This window comes from Filicampus tigris, chromosome 18, assembly GCF_054856515.1.
Source record: "Filicampus tigris isolate MCC_2025a chromosome 18, RoL_Ftig_1.0, whole genome shotgun sequence".
NCBI classification, from domain to species: Eukaryota; Metazoa; Chordata; class Actinopteri; order Syngnathiformes; family Syngnathidae; genus Filicampus; species Filicampus tigris.
This window is the reverse complement of record NC_141234.1, coordinates 8,466,207-8,488,301: the sequence shown is the minus strand read 5'-3', so window position 1 is coordinate 8,488,301 and position 22,095 is coordinate 8,466,207. Positions and strand designations below refer to the sequence as shown.

The 22,095-nt window shown below is 40.9% G+C and overlaps 2 protein-coding genes across 9 annotated transcripts in view; one reads left to right on the top strand and one right to left on the bottom strand.

Annotated features, from left to right (window-relative positions):
* kcnh8 (potassium voltage-gated channel, subfamily H (eag-related), member 8) overlaps positions 1-6,207 on the bottom strand; it is a 55,955-nt gene extending 49,748 nt beyond the window's left edge. Inside the window, exons 1-4 of one of the 3 annotated variants that reach the window (XM_086014158.1) lie at positions 6,150-6,201; positions 5,783-5,800; positions 5,272-5,444; positions 753-874 (exon numbers count right to left, since the gene is read on the bottom strand). The gene's annotated coding sequence lies outside the window, so the exon portion shown is untranslated. Of the gene's footprint in view, positions 1-752; positions 875-5,271 lie in introns of all 3 variants that reach the window. The other 2 variants (XM_086014159.1, XM_086014157.1) reach the window with 2 other exon arrangements.
* Positions 756-21,804, top strand: tbc1d5 (TBC1 domain family, member 5). Of its 6 annotated transcripts, none has more exons than XM_086014168.1 (23): positions 756-939; positions 7,180-7,232; positions 7,564-7,668; positions 8,967-9,035; positions 9,190-9,298; positions 9,423-9,512; positions 9,766-9,840; positions 10,293-10,360; positions 10,446-10,548; positions 11,868-11,956; positions 12,228-12,278; positions 12,365-12,434; positions 13,197-13,369; positions 13,452-13,594; positions 14,015-14,121; positions 14,719-14,804; positions 16,355-16,635; positions 16,720-16,770; positions 17,853-18,064; positions 18,147-18,246; positions 18,768-18,847; positions 18,928-19,176; positions 19,936-20,127. In XM_086014168.1, the coding sequence occupies exons 3-23, from the start codon at positions 7,568-7,570 to the stop codon at positions 19,981-19,983; spliced, it is 2,355 nt and encodes a 784-aa protein (XP_085870294.1). In that variant the 5' UTR covers positions 756-939; positions 7,180-7,232; positions 7,564-7,567; the 3' UTR covers positions 19,984-20,127. The 6 variants fall into 6 exon arrangements, with proteins under 6 accessions (XP_085870294.1, XP_085870290.1, XP_085870289.1 ...); XM_086014163.1 differs by having other exon boundaries at positions 757-939; positions 19,955-21,804; XM_086014165.1 differs by having other exon boundaries at positions 758-939; positions 7,564-7,667; positions 8,984-9,035; positions 19,955-21,804.
* Positions 21,805-22,095: the final 291 nt, after the last annotated feature.

The following is a 22,095-nucleotide window of genomic DNA, read 5'->3' as shown; positions in this document are numbered from 1 at the left end:
TTTTTTTTTTTTTAAACAATCATATTTCAAATTCGCCATACGGGGCCAGCTCCCTGACCCACAATAACAACTGTAATCTTGCGGCCTCTGAATGCCTAGAGCAGGGGTGTCAAACTCTTTTTGTCGGGGGCCACAGCGTAATTATGGAGCCCCTCGGAGGGCTGTTACGACTGTGAACCCATATAAAAAGTATGATCGCCTTATATGATCACATTTACCCGACAAATTTATGGATAACTAGTTTTGAAATTAGAAGCCGGTAAGTAATTGTTCAATTATTTTTCAAATAATTTTAAAGGGGAGGATTGGTGACAAAATAACACATTGCAGTATCTCAGTGTTGTTAAAAGTGAAAACAATTTACAAGAAACGTGAAGTTGACGCACATGATTTGCCTTCGCGGGCCACATAAAATGATGTTGCAGGCCAGATCTGGCCCGCAACCCTCGACTTTGACACCTGTGGGTTAGAGCAAGCAAAGCTTGACTAGTAACACGTATCTGTAGCAATCTGCACAAATTAATACAGTGAATAACTTGCATCTCTGGTGAGTATGATGCATTTTCTTATTTGTTGAATGTTTGTCATGTTAAGATAAGTGTTAATCCTGTGTGTGGCACAGTTGTTGGATGTTGCGTTTTTTGCGCATTATGTTGACTATGTCTATCTATATCGAAAATTAAATCAAGTAATTTTGCGCTAGTTGTAGTAGTAATTGCATTCGTAGTAGTATTGGGTTGAACTGGCTTTACCTGCAGTCTCTGCGTCAGCAACCTGGCCACGTGACTAGTCAGCTGGTCTCCTGCACATCCTGACTTCGTCGCGACTGTTTACAAAGCTTCATCTTCTTCCAAATAGCCCAACTCGGGGTCCGCTGTGAACAGAACGCAGTCAGAGACATGGTTGTGTACGGACTAGCCTTCGCCTGTTAATACTTGAGTGAGTATTTTGTGTGCGCCAAAGATTTTGTCGCGACTTGTCCCGTAGCTTGACGGCAGTGAGTTAGCTAGCCTTGTGTGGCGGAAGTAACAACGGGCCGTGCTATTAGCTGTGCTAACATCACATATCTTACAAATTGCTTTTATGGTTAGTCCTATTTATACTATCGTGACATATACGGTGTAATTGTTATTCTATCCAAATAAGATACGCATCTTTGGCGGCGTAAATTGGTGCATGCTGTGGTTTGGCGTGTTACCCTGCCTTTATGTGCTTGTCATCAATGTTCTCAGTGCATGTAAGTAAAACATTTCATTTAGTTAGATGATGCTTTGTCTTCGCCACAAATGAGGCCATGCAATTTTCAGGCGCCCTACCGTCGATTTGTGTTGAGCTGTAGAAAGTGATCGATCCATATGCATTGCAGAGATCTGGTACCTGTCGACAATTGTGCACTTCACAGTCACGCCAACGCCGTTGCGAATTTGTTTTCGCCTCAAATCTGTGCAAGTAGTGCAAACTACTTGAGTGATTCCCAATCTCTATTGAGCCAAAGAACGTGTTTTAAATAAGGATAGATTCTCACTGCACACTGTCAAACACAAAATGTCCCAAATAGTAGCTACACGGGTTAATTGCCATCTAGTGGAAGAGCCTTTTGTTATTCTGCCTGTCACTCTACATCACTGGCATAGATTATTAGCAAGGATCAATGTTTCGTCATAAATCATTTTTGGACCAATTAAGTGAAATTAGAAAATGATAATAACTTGCTGATTTGTCGTGGCCCACTAGATTGCCACTGCACAGTAGCTGGGGATCACTGCACTGTCAAAAGTTTAAAAGTTTAGGATCAGCGGTATCAAACTCATTTTCAGTTTTTATTTTCAGTAAAGCTAAGAACAAGTGATTTGGTGTACAGCACGCTTTTCACAGAAGTTACTGTGAAGGGATTCAATTTATACCATATGAATTTTAGGCCATGTCGCTTAGCCCTCTGACAAAAACATGACAGACAATTTACAGTATATGCGACCTTAAATTTACGTACAATTAATGTGTAAATTAGTGTAAAAATACTTTGGGATAAAAAATAAAATATTTTTTACATACAGTATTACAATTACTTTCATGTATGTATGACAGCCAGCAGTAGGTCCTTCTTTATTGAACCAAAAAAAACTTGAATATGTAGTGATTCACTCACACACCCTCTTTAGTGTCATTTCATCATCAGAGTAATAGCTTTTAATGTTTTGATGGTATGATGCAATTTTTTTCCATTTCATGAATGTTACTGCAGTTTAGATGGACCTACTTGAGCCATTGTTGTGGGTGACAATAGCAGGCTTTTGTACTCCTCTTGGTACTTGGAACTGCTCAGTAAACTGAATCCATTGTATATAAAGAGATGAATAAACGAATATTTAAACAAAAACTGTTTCCTGAGCACCTAGCACCACTTTTTGTTTTCCCTGGACTGCTTTTTTGGTTAAAATAGGGCAAAATGTCCATATGCAACACTTGAGTACATTGCATGAATTGTCATGCTTGTTAGTGTGATATTTTAGCAACTAAAGAAGTCAAATTCTAAGCTAAATGAGTGATTTATTTGTTCCTTTTCCTAATTGATCAATTGTATCTGGCCGCTCCATGTGATGGAGTCAAAGCTTCTTCCGTCACGTATTTTGTAATTGAATCAGTTAAGATTGGGCAAGTTTGTGATATTTTCCAGGCTTAAGGTCCTGCACTTGTTCTCAGCCGCTTTTGGAGCATGTGACCCGGCCGAGAGCTCCTGCATGCTTGGGCTCTCGGTTACGTATCGAAGGAGAGGCATGTGAGTTTGTTTAGCTGGGCTTTCTGCCATGTACCGTTACCACACTTCTTATTTCTGCTTGCTGAAATTTGCATTGACGGGGAAAAAAAAAAAATCATGTTTAATTTAAAATTGTTGTCATCAGTTGAGTTTGATTGCGATTCTTCTGAAACTAGGCCGAAAGACCTTTCCAGCACTGGTTCATGTCCGCATAGTCAATTCTAGACACTCGTTGATTAGTATGTCTTTGTTTTGTTGGTAATGTAGTCCTAGCGTCTTCGAGGTCCAAAGAGCTCAGAGCAAACTTTTCAGAACAAGCGTTTCCTTGTGCTTTATCATGTAATCGACACTGAACACTGTGTCTTTTTCTGTGGGCTGCCTGCTTGTAAAAAAAAGAGAAAAAAAAACACTTGGAAGAAGCAGTGCTATTGAATTTGCAATGTACTGAGGTGAAATCCCTGAACCATCAGATGATTGTCCGTTCCCAAAACATTCTCATGACGGCAGTAATCAAGCGGAAACACAAGGTTAGTGTTGGTCTGAAATCTAGAGGTATTTATGGCAACTATCAAAGTCTAGAGGGATGTGAAAGAAAACGATCATCAAGTCAGCGTTTGTTAAGAAAGAACCTCAAAAAATGTCACGTCATGTATGCAGTCTTAAAGGTTTAACAGCATTATATTATCATGGTTATTGTTTGCAGTGCTGTAGAACTGCATTGCTCTCCGACAGAGTCAACTGAAATCGATTGGTTTAAAAATCTGGTTTCGGTTATTTATAACTCTCTAGGTGCAGCGGCTGCACTTATTATAGGCATGCTAATTTGCATTATGCAATCAATGCCTTAAGGAAAATATAACACGAAAAGATGATTTGTTCCTTGAATCCTCTTTGTGTTACCCAGGCTGCCAAGAAACAAGTTCTATCAAGCAGAAAAAGAAAAAAAAAGCAGCAAGTAATTTCATTAGAACACTCGCTGAAAATGACTCTTATTTTTGGAAAGATGGGACAATGCTTTGAGTGTGTGAGGCCTGTAGGGACACCTGCATGTCAAAATCTATTTTTGATATTTTATTTTTGGCAATCCTGCTGAATTTATGTAAAGCACAAAATATAAGAACCAAATCTGCAATGCAATTCCACTCAGTTGCAAAATTTGCTGTGCCTTGAGATATGAGTTTTATTCCGTCTGCGTCCACGCTTGTAATTTAGAATGCTTGTATGTGCCATTGAAGTTACTGAAAGTGTCCTCAATCTGTTCCAGATAACACTGCGGAACCGATGCTATTAGTTAGCCCAACTGTGGTGTTTTGCATTGTGTTTTAGCATTAAGCTAGTGGGTTTAAGGGCCATAAACAGCTATAAAAAAAAAAAATCATCAGTATCTGTCAAACTAATTCCCATTCAAATGTGTTTTCTACAGTTGTGAATGAATTGCTTTTAATAATTTTCATGAGGAGGGTGATGGTGGTGAACTTTGAGGACTGCTTTAGTGTTTGAGGACGTGTCCAAAGAAAGCACACAAGCTCATATATTTTGCATATAATTATTTCTATTTTGATGACGCGTGTCTCAGATTTTTGGCGCACCGCTCCATTCACATGGTTAATAGGTTTAAGAGATTCCTTTGTTGTCTTATTTCCACAATTAATTAATGGAAAGGGAACATTAGGCTCTGTGGAGGCGCACTATTCTGTCGGCCGCTGTATTAGGCTAACCATTTTCATAAACGCGCGATAATCCCAAGCCGGATAAAGAATGGAGGCAGAATTGGTTAACCTAGATTGCCTTTGTTCTCAGAGAAAGTTCTCTGAGCTACTAAGGCGAGAGTTGTTTGAGAGTTGGTTTAGTTTTGCCGCTTCTTCAGATTTGGGGATTGGTATTCTTCACATTGTTTAGCATTGTGTCTTAAGCCATACGTGGCCCATGCTTAAAAAAAACTGTAGTCTAGTAGTAGTAGAAGTCATCTAGCAATATCCCTTATCATTTGAAACTTCTGTCATCTTCTAATAAAGCTCTCCAAGTTATTAGCGCATAACAAACCATAAAATAGAAACCCAACAGTGAGCAGCAGCAATTAAATATATTTGCTCCTGGGCTCTCCTAACAGTTAAGATTGTAATTAAAGTCTCTGCGGTTAAGAAAAATAAATGTGGTGTTTTCCTTGGTCATAATCTAAGGAATGACAGAAATGTCCGTATTAAAATCTAAAGTATTAATCTTCATTTTAATCCTTTATGTAATAGTTGGGCTGATTCTTGGACTAGCAACACAAGAATCTGGTACGCCATTATTACTCACCGCTGAAGGTACGCGTCACATTATTAGATGGTGTACTACTATCATTTTAAAATTGGTGTTGCAAAGGTATTGCTGTCAAGCAAGGGCGATTCTAGCATCAGAGGTTTAGGGGTGCGACAAAGACCAGGCGGAACGGGGCTGTATGTCGGGGTTGGGATTGTGGGGGCGCTTGCCACGCCCAAAATGTTCGCAGGAAGTTTGCGAGTAAACCATACCTGATCAGGGCAGCAGGGAAGCCGTGGCCAAGTGGTTATGATTGTCACCGGCCACTAAGAGGAGCCCGGTTCAAGACCTCCTGCTCATAAGGCTCCAGTGTCCTTGAGCAAGGCACCAATACCCCGAACTCAGGCCCCTGCTCCAGTGGGTGCCGCTAACAGTGTGTTGTTCGCTGTGACGGGTCAAATGGAGAGGTCAAATTACTTGTATGCATTTGTAGTCTTTTCATGTCGTGTTTAGAATAAAGTCCACTGATATATGCTAAGTGTCTGTATTGTTTTGAATGAGAGGACGTAACAAAATCTAAAAATATTGACATGGCATAAATGGGGGAAAAAATCTTAGTACTAATACAGTATATAAAGCCCTCTCCCTAATCTTTGTCTCACTCTGCACCATCAACCAAAAGGCAGATAAATAAGCAATGCATTTTCTAATAAGACGTAAACGTCATATTGCTCGTACTTACGTCATTCTAGAAGAATAGACCACTTAATATATTACTCTTACCTGAACTTGGCTCGTTTGCTGAAAAAAACATACAATATCCCTGAGGCCACCTGTCTGTCAGTACACACATGTCAGTTAGCAAGACAATAGCAGCACTATATGCTGTAATATTAACACATACACTTTCCATAATGCTTGATTCGCTCATTCTAATTAAAAAGGACAGAGGCAGGTGTACTATATGACCACCTGTAACACTTCCTAGCTTCCAAAAAAAAAAAAAAGATAACTCGTGCCTAGCAACATGACTGAACAGTAAATGCAGCAAAAAATCAGCCTGGTGTTGATTAATAATTTGTTGGTATTGCGTGGTAGATGATATATTTGTCACATGTTATTTTTAAAAGCAAGGTACACTGTCACTTACACGTTCACTCGAGGAAGATGCAAACAACGCCGCAGATTAGCTCGCTTGCCACTCAAACATAGGTGGGAGGGGTGGGGTGGATCAAACCATTTTTTAGGCAAAAGGGGGAGAGAGCTGTACTATATTTTTGTTGTTAAAGAATTACATTTCAATCAAGGACTGTATGTTTTTCTAACACATTATTCTTGCTTGTTCAAAAGAACACAGTAAAAAAAAAAGACCTAGAATTTTGGGGGTGCTATTATTCACTTTCAGGGTGCTTCAGCACCACCAAAAGTGGTATAGACTGGCCTATGCTTTCAAGTAAAAACATGTAGTTATTCTGAATGCATCTAGAAATAATTTTGCGAATGCTTCTTTCAAGAACAAAGTGCACATATGGTGGCAGTAAATGGGATTGGGGGGGGGCTTCTGGAAATTATTGTGTTGCTTTAATAAAACATTATATGATTTGCTTGCTCTTGCATAGCATGTAGTGCTTTGTTTAAAAACTAACAAAATAAATGAAAAATATAGAAAAAATATTTCCCCAATTTTCTTAGCCAGTATATCTCTGGGATTAATTTAAAGCCTGGCTAAAATCCCAAACAACAGCTAGCATGCACCAATTTTCAACGTCACACCGTTAGCCTTGTAGCACAAAAGTTATTTTTCACTTGCTGTCATAATATAAATTAAAACAAATACAAATGTGCTTGCAATTTTTTTCCCCTCTTTGTGAACATTCTGAGTCATAATCTGCATAGGTTGAATTGAGGAAACTAGACTCTTTGAATTTGTTGTGTTTGATCTTGTTTCCCGAAAATGTTCAAAAGTGGAATTGGCAATTAAGCAGTCAGGAAATATGTGTTGTTTGGGATAAAGATGTCAGGACATATTTTGGAAATAGACTGAGTATGCTCAAGCTACACTGTCTTCATGTTCTCTTAAATTCTCTCAAATCAAATTCCTTTTTGTATCCCTCTGCTGCGTTCATTCCATTACCTCGCACTGATAGTAGCATCATTGTTCTCTCCCCCAACCCATGCAGATGCGTCCTCTTCTTCTAAATCTTGGCTGAGGGGGATTTACAAGACTGTGATTGTAAGTAGCGTGAACTGGGACGTTTACAGACGGCAGCAATCTTTGCCTGCACCTTTTCGTTGAGAAGTCAGAGGTTGACATCACTGACATATTTAGATAGAAGTTTGGGAAACGTATCATCTGAAATGTTGTTTAGCTACTGCGCTTTATCATTGCTGCTTTTTAGACAAGGTTTTAAAGAGGTCTAAAAGTCAAGATATATTAGATACATTTTGAGACATGCATCTAGTTGAATGAATGAATTAGAAGGGTAATTCATATTTAGAATATATTTGCTTTACTGTTTTTGCTCTACTAGCCTGTGTGATTTTGCTGTCTCTGTCACATATAGGGCCATGCAGCACCCCAACTTCGAGACCCGCCACCCTCTCCAGGCAGACGAGCAGCAGGAGACGGGCATCGACCCGCTCAACAATATCAACAAGAACAGCAGTAGTAAGCCATCTTTTAGTAAGATTCATTCAGGAACTCGAAGAATGAAAGTCATTAGTGCACTGACTTTACCCCCCCCCTGCCCCCCCCCCCCTTCTTAAATGCACCCTTGTTCTCTTGCCATTTCAACTTAGTGTTTTTCAAGTACATTACAATGTTGACTATCCATCGGGGTAGGGCTCGTCCGTTTGGAGCGATTGTTACATCGAAGTACTTTTTTTTTCCGTGGCCTAATGCTGCATTCCTGGTTGCGTAGCCGGAGAAAAAATATATAATCTGACTTCACCGAGTTGCTTCAATCTGATGTCACTTGGCAATGGCAACCCGCATGGGGACACAGACCGTGAATGGGAAAACATAATTTATAAGATTATAAAAAATATACCTATCCATCTCTATTTCTCATTACGTTATTTTAGTTATTCGACATAACTTCAAGTAACATATGACCAGTAAGATATGCTGCTATCCCCCTCTGCATGAAGTTATTCAGCGAAATGTATGAAATGCTTATTAGATATTCCTTTATTTATATAAATAAAGCAAATTATCAAGCCAAGTTTGCAAAATTTACTTTGAGGAACAAACAAAATATTATTCTGTGTCGGGACTGCGACAATCTGAGTGGGATGAATCCGACTTCCCACTTTTCTAGAATGCAGCGTAAAAACACGCAATACTTTACAAAGTTACTGTGTACTTTTTCCATAGCCTATGTTTGCCCAGTGAAATTATTGAAAAACAACAAAAAAGCTTTTTGAAAAACTCTTCAAAAACTGTTTGAAAACTTGTGAGGTTCATCCAAACTTGGGCAACTGTGTCTTCCGAGTCCTCTTTAAGTTGAGTATTTGTGCTGACTGCTGGGTATGAGTCACTTAAATGACTTGTGCCATCCAGGGGCTGTGGATGGTTGGGTGTGTGTGGAGGTGTCGGTAAATGTGGGGGCTGGCATGTTGCAGCACTGATGAATATTCATACTGAGTGTCCCTGTGGAATGATCCACTCCTGTAATTAATGTTGATAGACAGCTTCCCGACTTGAGTGCATGTTCACCTGCAGGCCAAATTAGACATATTACCGGCATTAAAGACAAATAAGAGTACAGCTCTGAATCATCGCGTCACCTGCTACCGGCTCTTTTAAAGACCTCGAGCATTTTTAGGTTACAGTACGTGGAAGCAGTGGAAGTTCAAGTTTCCATTTATGGATTTTTATTTATTTTTTTCCCCCGGTCCTGCTGTTTTTGCGATAAAAAACATGATGGATGTTTATTTTTACTACCCTTGGCTACCCTCTTGTGGGCGTGTTTGTCTCAACAGGAGGCTCTCTTGACAGCAGCACTCACTCACAGTCAACCTTCCCCTCATACAGGTGAGCATTTGCAGTGTTTACTTGTGTGGGCGCACCATAAACTCTGGGCCCGGCTCACCACCCCCCGGCCTCTGTTTTTACTGCCGGTTGCCACTTTAGATGAATAATAGGTTGAGATCCTCATAAATATCCCGCCTTTGCCTTCCCTGTGCAGGAAAGAATGGGACGACTTGTTCCTCAACAGCAATTACCTGGCCAGGATCCGGCAGGCAGGCATCAGCGGTCGACTGAGGAGCAGCCGCTTTCGGAGCGTTTGCTGGAAGGTGACTGCCATGTTGGATCAAGCAGCACTGTCGCGTTTGACCGCAATGGCAATTTTCGCGTTTCAGTAGAAAACCGGGTGAGCGTCAAAAGTGCTAAGTTGCTATGTATCTTCTGGTTCCATAGTTGTATCTGGAGGCTCTTCCAGAAGACAAGAGTCAGTGGATCAACAAGACCAAGGAACTTCGGGGCCAGTATGAGAAGATTAAAGAAACAGTGAGAGCTTTTCTTTGACATTTAACATGAAAGTTGCTGTGGGGTTTTGCCAACCAGAAAGGCGTAGTATAACTATCTAATTAGAGAAAGGTTTAAAATTTGAATACTGTAGAATGCAAGTCGGACAGATATCGTTCACATATAAAAGTACAATAAAGAAGGAAATAAGTCAGATCTGTTTGTGTTTTTAATGTGAAGGCTAATGTGAAGGTTTTTTTTTTTTATTTTATTTTATTTTTTTTTTGCGCCACAGCACATCACTAATCCTCGCAAGGCTGCAGGCCAACAGGATTTGGTGGTCAATAACCCGCTTTCCCAGGACGAGGGGGTGAGTAAAATACATCACCGGTTGGTCCTGTTAGTGGTCATTAATACAGTCTTCAGTCTTTCTGTCAATCACTTTTTCTCATCTGCATATGAAAATTGACCTTAATACAGTATATTCTCTACAGACTGTTGAGTTGGCTTGATTACAAACTATTTGAGGGCTTCATTATTGATTCATTAACAGCTTTTGATAAGTAATTATAATGCCAGGGGATCAGTGTTCAGTTAGGACACTAATAAGGTATTCAAAAATAAAAACTTCACGCATTTTATTCGTTCTGCTGGTGTAATTTCACTGACCCTCTTTTTTTATGATCAAGAAAAAATACCAGGCTATTAAATTTCATTAAGATTGTGATTCTTAAAATGTCCTTTGTCATCATTTTCCCTGTACTCTGAGTCCTATTTTTTGTTTGTTTTTTCTTTATTTACATTTTTCATTTTCTTGCCCAGAGCCTATGGAACAAGTTCTTCCAGGATAAAGAGCTGAAGGGGATGATAAAACAAGACGTATTGAGAACGTATGTGACATTCCAATTCCAATTGACTATTGTTTAAATATCACTGTTCACATTTTTTTTATTTATTTATTTTTTAACTCTCAAGGTTTCCTGAGATTCGCTACTTCCAGGATGACGATGTGCGCACCAAGCTGACTGACATTCTCTTCTGCTATGCCAGAGAAAATGAACAATTACTTTATAAGCAGGTATAGACACCTTAGGCCCGATGACAGCGAGCATCACGGCCTAACGCAGCTGAACTGTTATGCAGCCTGTGGGGTTCGCCAACTAGTTTTCTTGGGCCACTAGTTTTGCTGCAATTCAAAAATTTCAATCATCGATAAACGGCGGCGTGTTGTTGCAGATGTAACAGCCAATCAAAAAAAAATTCTGGGTTATCAACCGTAAATAATACCCAGCCGGCCACCTCAAGCTGTACCAATACAGTCTATACAGTTGAATAAATTGTCTTATAAAATAATACTTAACTAGATTTACTATTTCTTATGTATCTATGGCTATAAAGTAAAAGTGTGGAGAGTCTCTGTCACCAACCTGCATGGGTACAGTCAGTAAAGGGGTGATGGATCATTGCCAACAGGCTTTCAAATTATCCACACCAGAGATGTTTGATACTACTTTTTTTCAGACCGATACAAGTACAAGTATAAACTCTAGTACTCACTGATACCGATACTAAGTCCGGATACCACTCGTATTTATGATGCATGAAATTTCAGTTAACACAATGACAGATAATTGTGAAAAAAGACCTGTCTGTCTTGTCCGATGCACATGAAGATTCATTCATTCACGTGTCAAACGGCCACACTACTGGCAAGGATTACTTTTTCGGTGTCAGATTTTTTTCTTCAACCTAACTATTGGTGTACCCGATACCTTGAGACTGGTATTGGTCCAATACTGCTACTTGGTAGCGGTACTTGGTCATCCCTAATCCGCACTCTCATCTTTATTCTCGCCCGTTTCCTCTCTTTGTGGCAAACCACTTCCTTGACAATGGCACCATGTTTTGGTGGTTCCAATAAAAAAAGTTAGCGGTTATTCCATTGTAGAGTCTTGCAAACAGTAAAGTTTTTTGCACTGGTTGACTTCAGTTGCTCTGTATGCAGCAGGTTGTAGAAAGAACTTTTTTTTTTTTTTTTTTTTAAGTAGGGCATCTTAGCATTGCATCTTGGTTGGCTTTGGGGAGAAAAAAAAAAAAGGGATTTTGAATGAAAACTTTCAATGTGCGCCCAGACAAAAGTAACCAAATGACTCTGTGATTTAATCATTATCTGGCTAGGAACTGGCGAGATAGCTAGCAAAGCATCTTTTTTGCAAAATGGAAGTGACACATGGCCAGGCAGCCGCTAACAATATCTAAATTAAAGCTGTCATTCTGGATTACAAACCTCGTGCATCACTATTAAAGGAAGACTGACCACAAATGAACCATATTTTCTCTCCCGCCTGCCCCCTTGAAAACCTCCACACCCCTGTGTCTTATCCTGTCTGTCCGTAGGGGATGCACGAGTTGCTGGCTCCCATCGTGTTCGTGCTTCACTGCGACCATCAAGCCTTCCAACACGCCAGTGAGACGGCAAGCCCCAGGTCACTTGCTATTTCCCGTCGAGCCGGACCTTTCACCTCCTTGTCGGTTGAAGCGTTATTGTCTTGAGGCAGACGGATTTCATTTATACGCCCCACATATGCGCAATCAGAAAAATATCGGAGCGAGGCCGCTGCGTTAATGGAGCGATGCCCCTGAGTAGTTGTAGTTGGGGTTGAGGTTACATTGCTCAAGTGACTCAAGTCAGCGCTCGTTCTGCTGTAGTCATGTGTGTTCCTCATTTGTGGCTAATGGTGTCCCTTTTCCCCACAGCGAGGAGATGAAATGCTTGTTGAATCCACTGTACCTAGAGCATGATGCCTAGTGAGTATTTTTGCGTGGTCTTATTCTCGACTGCATTTTTCTTAGCTTCCGCCTTTGTCTCATACAAACACGATTCTTTCCTTTAGTGCGCTCTTCTCTCTCCTGATGGAAACGGCAGAGCCGTGGTTCTCCTGCTATGAGAGAGAAGTGAGGAGGGTGAGTGTCATATCCAGATGAGTTGGGCGATTCACCTCAGTCACTTGGATGATCTGCTTAACTCATTCACCGCCATTGACGACTTTAGTTGTCTTTTCACCGGATGGTACTTATTTTTTTTTTCCCCAATTTTTTCAAACGTTAGGGTAAAAGAGGGTCTGAAAATGTCTGGCAGTGAATGAGTTAGAGGGGAAGTCAACCCCCTAAAACACTTTGTAGTAATATGTTTTCTGCGCCTTCACATGTCTAAACATGGCATTAATATTGCGTTTGTGGAATATGAGTTAAGCAGCAATCTCTTTAGCCATCTCAGGGGGCGGCCATCTTGTCACTTCTGTCGACTGAAAATGACAAAACAACTACTCAGGGCTTTGGTAACGACCAATCACGGCTCACCTGTTTTCTGAAACTGAGCCGTGATTGGTCTACCCCCTGAGATGGGAAAAAAGGGGGGGATTTTACTGCTTAACTCCTATTCCACAAACGAGATAATAATCAGAATGCCATGTTTCAACCAGTGGGCCTGCATAGAACATATTCTTGTAAACGTTTTTGGCTTGGCTTCCCCTTTAAGCAATGCGATACAGGAGTGACTAAGTGGTCTATATAAATGCACTCATTGATAAATTACAGTGGCGCCTCGACTCTTTAGTACCCCAACTTAAGTTTTTTTTTTTTTTTTTTTGTCTTTGTAATGTAGCAGCAACAAGTGTGAAATCGTCAGTACATGCTAATGTAAGTAATACGACTTTGTGCCTCCAGGGTAAAGAAGAAATGCTTACCAGCATCCCTTTTGCTCGGCCCCAGGACTCTGGGCCATCTGTTGCCATAGTGAGCAAAGTCAACCGCATCCAAGATCAGCTGGTGAAGAAGCACGACGTGGAGCTGCACATGCATCTCAACCGGCTGGAAATTGCCCCACAAATCTACGGAATGTCTGTTCTTCTACTCCCGTCCTCTTTCTTGTGCAATTTGTGCTGTACAAACGCGCTCATTGTGCCTCTTTGTGCCCTTCAGCCGCTGGGTGCGTTTGCTCTTCGGTCGTGAATTTCCACTTCAGGACCTGCTCGTGGTTTGGGACGCTCTATTTGCGGACAGCATTACCCTGGACCTTGTAGATTACGTCTTTGTGGCTATGCTGCTCTACATTCGAGACGCTTGTACGCTCTACTAAAATCCAGTAAAAGCTAGCATGTTCATTGAAAGCTTTTTTAAAATTTATTTATTTTTTTTTTTTTTTACTAGCCTATCCAGTGTTGTTGATCATCATGTTGTGTGAATATCTATTTCTGCATCTGTATAAGATCTTAACCAGATTTAAAGGGGAAGTCAATTTTCTGCCGTCAGAAGTGACAAAATGGCCCCTGAGATGGCTAAAAACGGGTGGATTAACTGTTATTCCACAAACGCAATATGTATCAGAATGCTTTGTTTCAATTAGTGGGCTTGCATAGAACATATTCTTGAAAAAAATATTTGGGTTGACCTCCGCTTTAAGGAAGGTAGAAAGCTGTGTGTGAGAATCATCATTGTGTGGATCGGTTCCTGATTTGAATGGTATTTCTGCTTCTGTCTTTCAGTGATTGCGAGCAACTTCCAGACTTGCCTCGGCCTCCTGATGCACTACCCTCCACTCGGAGACATCAACTCCCTGCTCCAGAAAGCTCTCTTCCTCCGAGATCCCAGAGTAAGAAATGCTTCGGCGTGTGATGATTTAAAAATTGATTTCACATTCCACGGAGATGTTGTCGTTTACAGACGGCGTTCATGCACATTGCCCACTTTCACACGAGTTCCCAGCAAGCTTTAGTAATGCTGGATTAAGCACTTTCACTCCACTAATTTGTCACAAATTAAAAAGGATAGGAGTTCCCATGTTATTTCTGTCATAGAACAGAATCTTTGTTCGCTTTAAAATAAACTTGAAGACAAAACGGTATTTTCCAACTTGACCTGAGCAAACACCGAATTGACCCAAACTGTAGCTTTTCACACTCCAGTCCACTCCGCTCCTGGGATGAAGAGACTGTCGATGGATCTGATTCCAAATGACAGTGATGTCCTTAAGTGGATGACCATGTCACACCTCATATACATCACAGTTACACCTGAGGGCGGGGGGGGGGGGGTCATCATACGCAGTCATAGAAATGTGCGATGACAGCAAAGAGATTTACTGCTCAGAAGCACCGACGCTGACACATGTATCCACACCTTATTTCCACCATTATCTGTCTTTGCGCGGCTATAAAAATGATTGACGCTCTCACTTGCTTCTTTGGAGAACCATCCTCGACCTGTCAACTACCAGTTCCAGCAGAACCTGGATTACTACAAAACGAGGGGAGCCGACCTGATGAATAAGACACGGTAAAATGAACACACGCACAATGTGCTATTTTGTCTTTCACAGTTTTGATTTCCATATTAAAATTGAGTTTAGATTCAAATTTTTGCAATCATTTCATGACAAAATGGGAAAAATGTGAAACAGATGAAAAGTAAACAAGTATTTTTTTTTTTAAACTGAGACAAGCAGTCGACAATTGTGTTCATATTACTTACAGTAGCACGATTTGTAATGTGAAGCAATAAAAAAAAAAATAAACGCGTAATCTGATAAAACAATTTGAATGGGATTCCTTTACTAACATGCGTTTCAGAATAGGACACCATTACGCAAAAACAGACCTTTTTAAAAAAATATGAATATTATATTATCGGTGTGAAGCGATCCATTTCAGTCAAGTTGTGTGAAATCTGTGTGGAGGAGGAAGTCGGGCGTAGAGAACATGACTACTGTGACACAAAAAAAAAAAACCTCTTAACTTCCTCTGCTTGCATGCTTTGACGAATGAGTGTATATAAAGCAGAAATGTTTACTGGCTGTATTCACTAAGTACCTGGATACAGAAGATATTGACCTTTTAAAAAATGATTATGAAAACACTGGGATTAGTTTAATAGTTGACAGCCAATTGATTGTCCTTAGCAGCACACAGAAGGTTGACCTTTATAACGCAATACTCAGACACACAAAACAAGCTTTATAAACCAACACACTTGCTTTTTATTGATGTTCCAGTGTGGCTTTTTTTGAAGATAAAGCTCGAAGGTACGACCTTTCTGGACACACAAGTCCGATTGTTCCACGTTTCAATAAAAATTCTGCACTTCATTTCACTTCGTCTCATAAGTCTCCAAAAGAAAAAAAAAAAAAGTTATTGACTTTACATACAAAATTGGCAGGAACACTTTGAAAGTTAACACGGAATGTGGTCTGCAGTAAATTTCTACGACTTGCAGGTGAGACCCATGAACTATTCAAGCTCAGTTTGGCCCTCACTTGGCGTAATCACTCAATTAAATGCCCGTCCGTCTTTTCTGGGAGAAATGAGAAGCGATTTCATGGACATAAAAGTAATGATGTGTTAATGATGTCATGGCGTTGCCCACAAAGCACTTATCGCGGTCCAGTCAAATCACGTATGACATATTTCCACGTGAACCAGTGTCTTTGATTTATTTGCTGTTTTTAAGCTTGTAAACAGCATTACTGTAGTTGTCTTTCTTTAGTTCCCGCAGTTCTCAATACAGAACATTTGCATAATGAGAAGAAAAAAAAAAATACAATATAGGACCCTGTGATTATCATGCTAATCAAACAGCTACCATGTTGACCCCTAATCGGCATGTGAATTATTTATTGTTTTACCAAATTAAATGGAATGAAATATGTATCTGTCGTTGCTAGCTAGAAATGTGGAAACAGTTTAAATTCACTTTTGCTGTAAAAGTATTATTTCAGGTTGCTCTGATATCTTCCAATGCTGCCCACCTGGACATCGTGTTTTGATGTGCTAGCCAGTGCTTTTATAATGTGATGATTTATCTAATTTTGTCTTCCTCCGCCACTTAAGTTCCAGCACAAAAGCAGCCCCACTCAACATCAACAAAGTCTCCAGCAGTCTGCTGAACTTCGGCCGGAAGCTCATCGCACCGGCCATCTCGGCGCCCATCAACAGCGACGTGCGCTCCTCCTCCTCGTCCTCGCCCCCCACCTCCACCTGCGCGCCGGCTTATCCGCACCCGCTCGCCGAGCCTCTGACGGCCCAGGCGACACCGCCGAGCCAGAGCCACGCCCACTCGCAGCACTACCGCCTGTTGAAGTCCGAAAGCATGCCCGTCCATCTCGGTACAGGTACGAAATGTAACGCAGCCCCCCTTACTTGGTGACGAGGCGAATTAGCTTTGCGCACACTAGCTTGACTATCGTGTATGTTAGATGCGGTTTCAGGTGGAGCTTCTCAGGTCCCAACGCAGACTGACACGCAAGGTAAACCACAACTACTTGTTGTGTGACACTGGCCTTCTTGTCTTTGCATGCTGAACAATTTCACAACTGATGGCATTCACAACATTGTGGTAGCAAATTCCGACCAGCAGAGGGAGCTGACAGACTGCCTCAGCAGGTTCTTGGTAGTGGCTGTCTTTGTTTTGAGGTGTCTGGCCTGCCGTCCTCCCTTTTCTGGATGTGTTTAGTCAACATGGTCTACATAGTCACAAATCGGAAGAAGACAAGTGCAATTTGCATTTAAACGGAGAAGTTAATGAGCGTCTTTCACGTGGAATTAGCTCTGATTAGTCATATTCCACATGACTCTTGAGAGACATTTGCTGCAACTCGGGGGTTTAGGGGTTTATTTGAATTTGCTGGTTAGGCACTCTGAAGTCTGCAGTTATTTTGACTAGTGGTTTTATTGACAGTATTTCCTAGTTTGTGTAGGCAAAAAGATGTTTATTGGTCTTCTATGTGCTTTATTGCGCATAATCTCTTAGCGGAGTGATAGTTCCTTTAAGGCTTTTTGTTCTTTATGAGGTGTTCATGGACACTAATTGCACACTTCACAAGGTACACTAGTCATTTTGCTGACTGGTGTTTCTAATATTTTGGAGCCAAAATACAACAAGCAATCAAAAGTGAATATTATAAACATTTTCCCTGCAGTTATTCTGTTGGATGTAATCAGCGCATGAAGCTTATTTAGGGTCTGGCCTGATGTTTGGTTGATTTATGTGCTGCCTAAATGAGTTGTTGGGAGTTTCCAAATCTAATCTTGAGGCATTTTCAGCATTCCTTGTCAGGTTATATTAGATGAGATGCGAAACTATAACCACACAACTATCATCACATGTATCAATGTGGCTTACGCACTGTACAGCAATTCTTGCTTTTATGTTATTGCTTTGTGTTGTGTGTCAAAATTGTATGGCAAGTCGGAATATTTGTATATGTATATTTTGTCATTTAGAGTGGAGGGAGTTGCCCTCCACATCCTTCATTAAAAACAAACTAATATAAAATAACGCCCGTCTTTAGTTTCCTCTCTACCAATGACACTTCATCTCCTCTCTCAGGACAAAGCTCCAAGAGACTCAGCTCCTCTCCCAGCATTGAGAACCTCGCCGGTCGGTCACGTCAGTCGTCCTCCTCACCGCCGCTGCCGCTCTCCAGGGGCGCAAGCGACTTGAGCACCTCGTCGCCACCCCTCTCGGCCGCCAAGAAAGAGTCGTTTTTCCACATCACTCGCTCGCGTTCCCACAGCAAGAGCATGTCCAGGAAGGAGACGGTGAGACACGCGCGGATGTCATTCACGACATCCATTGTTATAATTTTCTGTTCATTTTTTAAAAAAATGTTGCTGGTGACAGGAGGAGGATTTGGAGGCCCAGGTGTCATTCTTGCAGGGTCAGATCAACGACCTGGAGGCCATGAGCAAATATTGTGCCAAGATGATGAACAGCCACATCTGTAAGTCTAGCAACAGAGGGTCCATATGAATAAAATATTTCATTGAAAAATCCCAAATATGAAAAAATATTGAAAAAAAAAAAAAACGCACGCGTGCCAAACTGCGAATATGCAGCGGTCGACTGTTTTAAGTTGTAATATCACCAGTCACCGCTAGATGGCAGACTTTTTTTCCCTTTTTTTTTAGTTGTGCTTACAGTGGGTGTTACACTGCCCAATATTATAACGTGGGTAGGCCTAATATTTTTTTGGTGGATTTGGAATGATATGCAGGACAAACAAAAATAACATTTTTCATTTCATGTTCACTAAGTCTGTCACTCGTCCAATCTCTGAGTTTCCCGACCAGATTGGATGGAGAGGAAAATACACAGGATAATGGGTCAGGATAATCTTTTAGAGACATCTGAGAATTTGTCCATTTCTGTTTTGGATGGCACTGGAGGGAAAATGCTCAAGTTTGTCCCCAACTGTCAATATGTATGTGGCTACGCTGCTTTAATGGAATTCTGTCTCCTCAGGTAAAATTCAGGAAGTGATTTTACAAGAACACTTGGAAAAAGAGGATGAGGTGCTTGTTTCACTAGCGGGGCTCAAACAGGTGAGACGCTAACGTTTGAGTGTCTGCGACACACCTGAGCGACGGCGTTCTTTCAAGCATTGTCCCTCACTTCCTGTTAGATCAAAGACATCCTCAAGGGGGCGCTGCGCTTCAACCAGAGCCAGTTGGAGGCCGAGGAGAACGAGGAGATCAACATTGCAGACAACCACTACACCTCAGCAGCCGAACCCGCTTTCGGCGGTGTCGGCGAGCAGCGCGGCAATCAGCAACCACAAGTCGGCAGGCAAAGGCGAGGCCCCGATGGAGACGGGAGCAAGTTGCTGGATGACGAGGAGCAGGAGGAGGAGCAAATGATGACGCCGCACGAGGTTCATTGGCGATGACACTACTGAATGATTGATGTGTATTGGTATTAAATTCAGACTGAAATAATTCGGATCTGTCTCACTGTTTGACATCTACGTCTCATTTTGTATGTCCTCAGTTCTGTTTGCGTCCGCTAACACAAATAGTTGCTTGGGTCTCTTAAGCTGAGTAATTAAAAGCAGTTAATAGCAAATTTCCAATAGCAAATATGCAATGGTTCACTGCTGTGCATTTTTAGGAAGTGGAATATCGCTAATTTATTAATTTGAAAAAAAATAATTTGAAGTTTGGCAATTTGTTCATTAAAGGGGTAGTTTGCAGTTTTGCCAAAAAATAAATAAATAATCACTGGCCTGCCCACGATGAGTTTGCTAGTTAGTGCCTGAAAAGTGGTTAACTCTCCCCAAGTCATGCCTTCTGACTCTGATTGGTTGTTTTTCCTCAGGCACTGTTTTTTTGGCACATCAAATTAGATTTACCGTATATAATGTGGCCAGAGACAGCTGATGTTTTCACAACTGACACTACTACTGTTTTAAACAAATGTGACAAAAATTTTTTTTGTTTTTGTTTTTTTAAACACTGCATACTCCCCCTTTAAATGCATCATTTATGCCATTAAAGCATGTCAAAACTTCTCCCAGCCAAAAGTAAACCTTGCATAACGTCACTGTTTTTGCATAGTCATGCACCCCCAAAGCCTGACATTTGCTAGGGATTTTTTTTCTTCCCAGCTGAGTGCGCTAAAATAAAAATGGCAGACCGTACTCTCGTGTACAGGTGCAGTCTACCATGGGCTCGGAAGCTAAGAACTGGGAAGACTACATCCTCATATCGCAGGAAGGAGATCTGCAGGGCGCAGACGGAGGCAGGGCCGCATCGGCGCGCACCCCTCCCATCAGGCAAGGCCGCGGTTTGGTGCGCATGGAGCCCGAAGGAGCCGCCGGGACCTTCAATGACCCCCTGACGGGAGCCGGCGCCTCGGGCTCGTCCAGCCCCGATGAAGGCTCAACCACCAGCAAGGACTCTGACTTCACCATCGTCAACCCAAGTGATTTTTGAACAAGTAAACCACTCCTGAATCCTCTTCCTCTTTTACCATCTCTTTGTGAGGTTGCCGTAATAGACAAGTGACTTGGAATCAGAGAGAGGGTTTGGAGGGGGCTTTTTGAGAAGCTGCTATCCTTTTAAGAGTTGTACATGTAGACTGTGACATGGAGAGGCAGCCTTTCCCATAGGGTCACTTTGGTACTGTCTAAGCCCATGCAAGCCCATGCAAGCCCATACAGTGGTACCTTGACTTGATTAACTTTCTCCATTGTAATGAAAGGAGATGACATTCATTCATTCCATCCCCCAAAAAGCTTATTTTTTATTTTTTATTTTTTTATAGCCTTGTGCATTAAAAAAACAAAAAACAAACAGCCCCTAATAACATAATAGAATGTAAAAAAAAAAAAAAAATCTTTTTTTTCACTTCACTTTCACTAAAACAAAATTTTCTTAACCGTTTTTGTGCTGTTTTTTTCCCTGTAAAGGTTTTCTCACTTTTCAGCCACTATTTTAACACCCTTATCTCACACCATAGACTTTATTGACTCGTTATCACTCACTTTCTTGGGACCCAAGGTTTGAAAAAGGAAATTTGGCACGATGCCTGCACAGAAAATACAAACACAAAAGACTGCCTATTTTTGATGGTTGAATTTTTTTTTTTTTTTTTTTTTGCACATTAACAAGACAAAAATAATCATTTTAATCACCCCCTCACCACCACCCCCCAAATAATAGTGTATTCATTTTTTATATTTTAATAATCATCAGATTAATCTGTTTTCAGAATTTTATTCTGACAAATATCAAAATTGGCCTAAAAAAAATCCATGCCAGTCAGGCCCTGCAAAAGATAACAGACCCACTGCGAGGTAACCACGTGACTTGACGTGATACCATTTGGTGCCATCTAGTGGTGGTGTGTCTGAATGTCAGAAAATTTTCGCTCGCAACTCAAAGCAAAACAAAATAAGAATTTTTAATTACTCAAACTTGTAAGTTAGGAAACTTGTAAGTCAAGGTACCACTGTACTCCCTCATATGCCTGAAGGCACAACGTCCACACATATTTTGCTGTAGCCAAATAATGACTGTATGTATGTAGTTAAGCAATTTATATAACGGGGGACTCTCCCCTCGTAAGAACTGATGAGCCTGATTCTTAGTGTCTTTTGTTCGTCACGATCTGGCTGTGTTATGTTTTTGTGTCCCTCCAGAGGACATTCGCGCCTATGTTAGGAATGAGGGATGACGTCGTCCTCGTCAAGGACACCATTCTCCTCCATCCAACGACCAGTTGTTATTAGCGTTAATGTTCCCTTAACAAAACAAAATCCCACTGTGATCATAATCCTTTTTTTTTTTTTTTTACACTCTAAACCATCGGTTTACAGTAATTTATGAAATTATGGAATGTCTTTGTTCTTATTGATTCCAATGTGAAGCTTTTACAGAGGTGATGAACTAAGTGTGGTGTCCTGTGGAAACCAAAGCAGTTCACACAAGCACCTCCCTCCCCTCCCCCAACTGCCCACTGAGCATTACTCACCACAAATAAAACCTGGCTAAACACTGAAGTCACTGAGTTTGCTCGGTCAGCAATTTATTTCAACAATGCAAAGCTGCGAGTGCTAAATTAATTGGGAGTTCTATCTTTTGCTCTTGGGAGTGTTTAATTGGACATATCTGTCAAAATTCAATTTCATTCTAATCATCCATGTATATAATAGTGAATCTCAAACATGTCAACCTAAAAAAATCTTAAATTTGCCTTATGTCGGCAGGTACATCAATTACATTAAACAACCTCTGTTTTGAATTGCAAACTGCATTACAGCTATTTAAAAAAAAAAAAAAAAAAGATTTTA

Coding starts and splice junctions, on each gene's coding strand:
- tbc1d5 (XM_086014164.1), top strand. CDS start 7,568: ATGCAGCACCCCAACTTCGAGACCCGCCACCCTCTCCAGGCAGACGAG. Junction 9,513..9,765: donor ATGAGAAGATTAAAGAAACA/GTGAGAGCTTTT, acceptor TTTGCGCCACAG/CACATCACTAATCCTCGCAA. Junction 14,122..14,718: donor TCTTCCTCCGAGATCCCAGA/GTAAGAAATGCT, acceptor GCTTCTTTGGAG/AACCATCCTCGACCTGTCAA.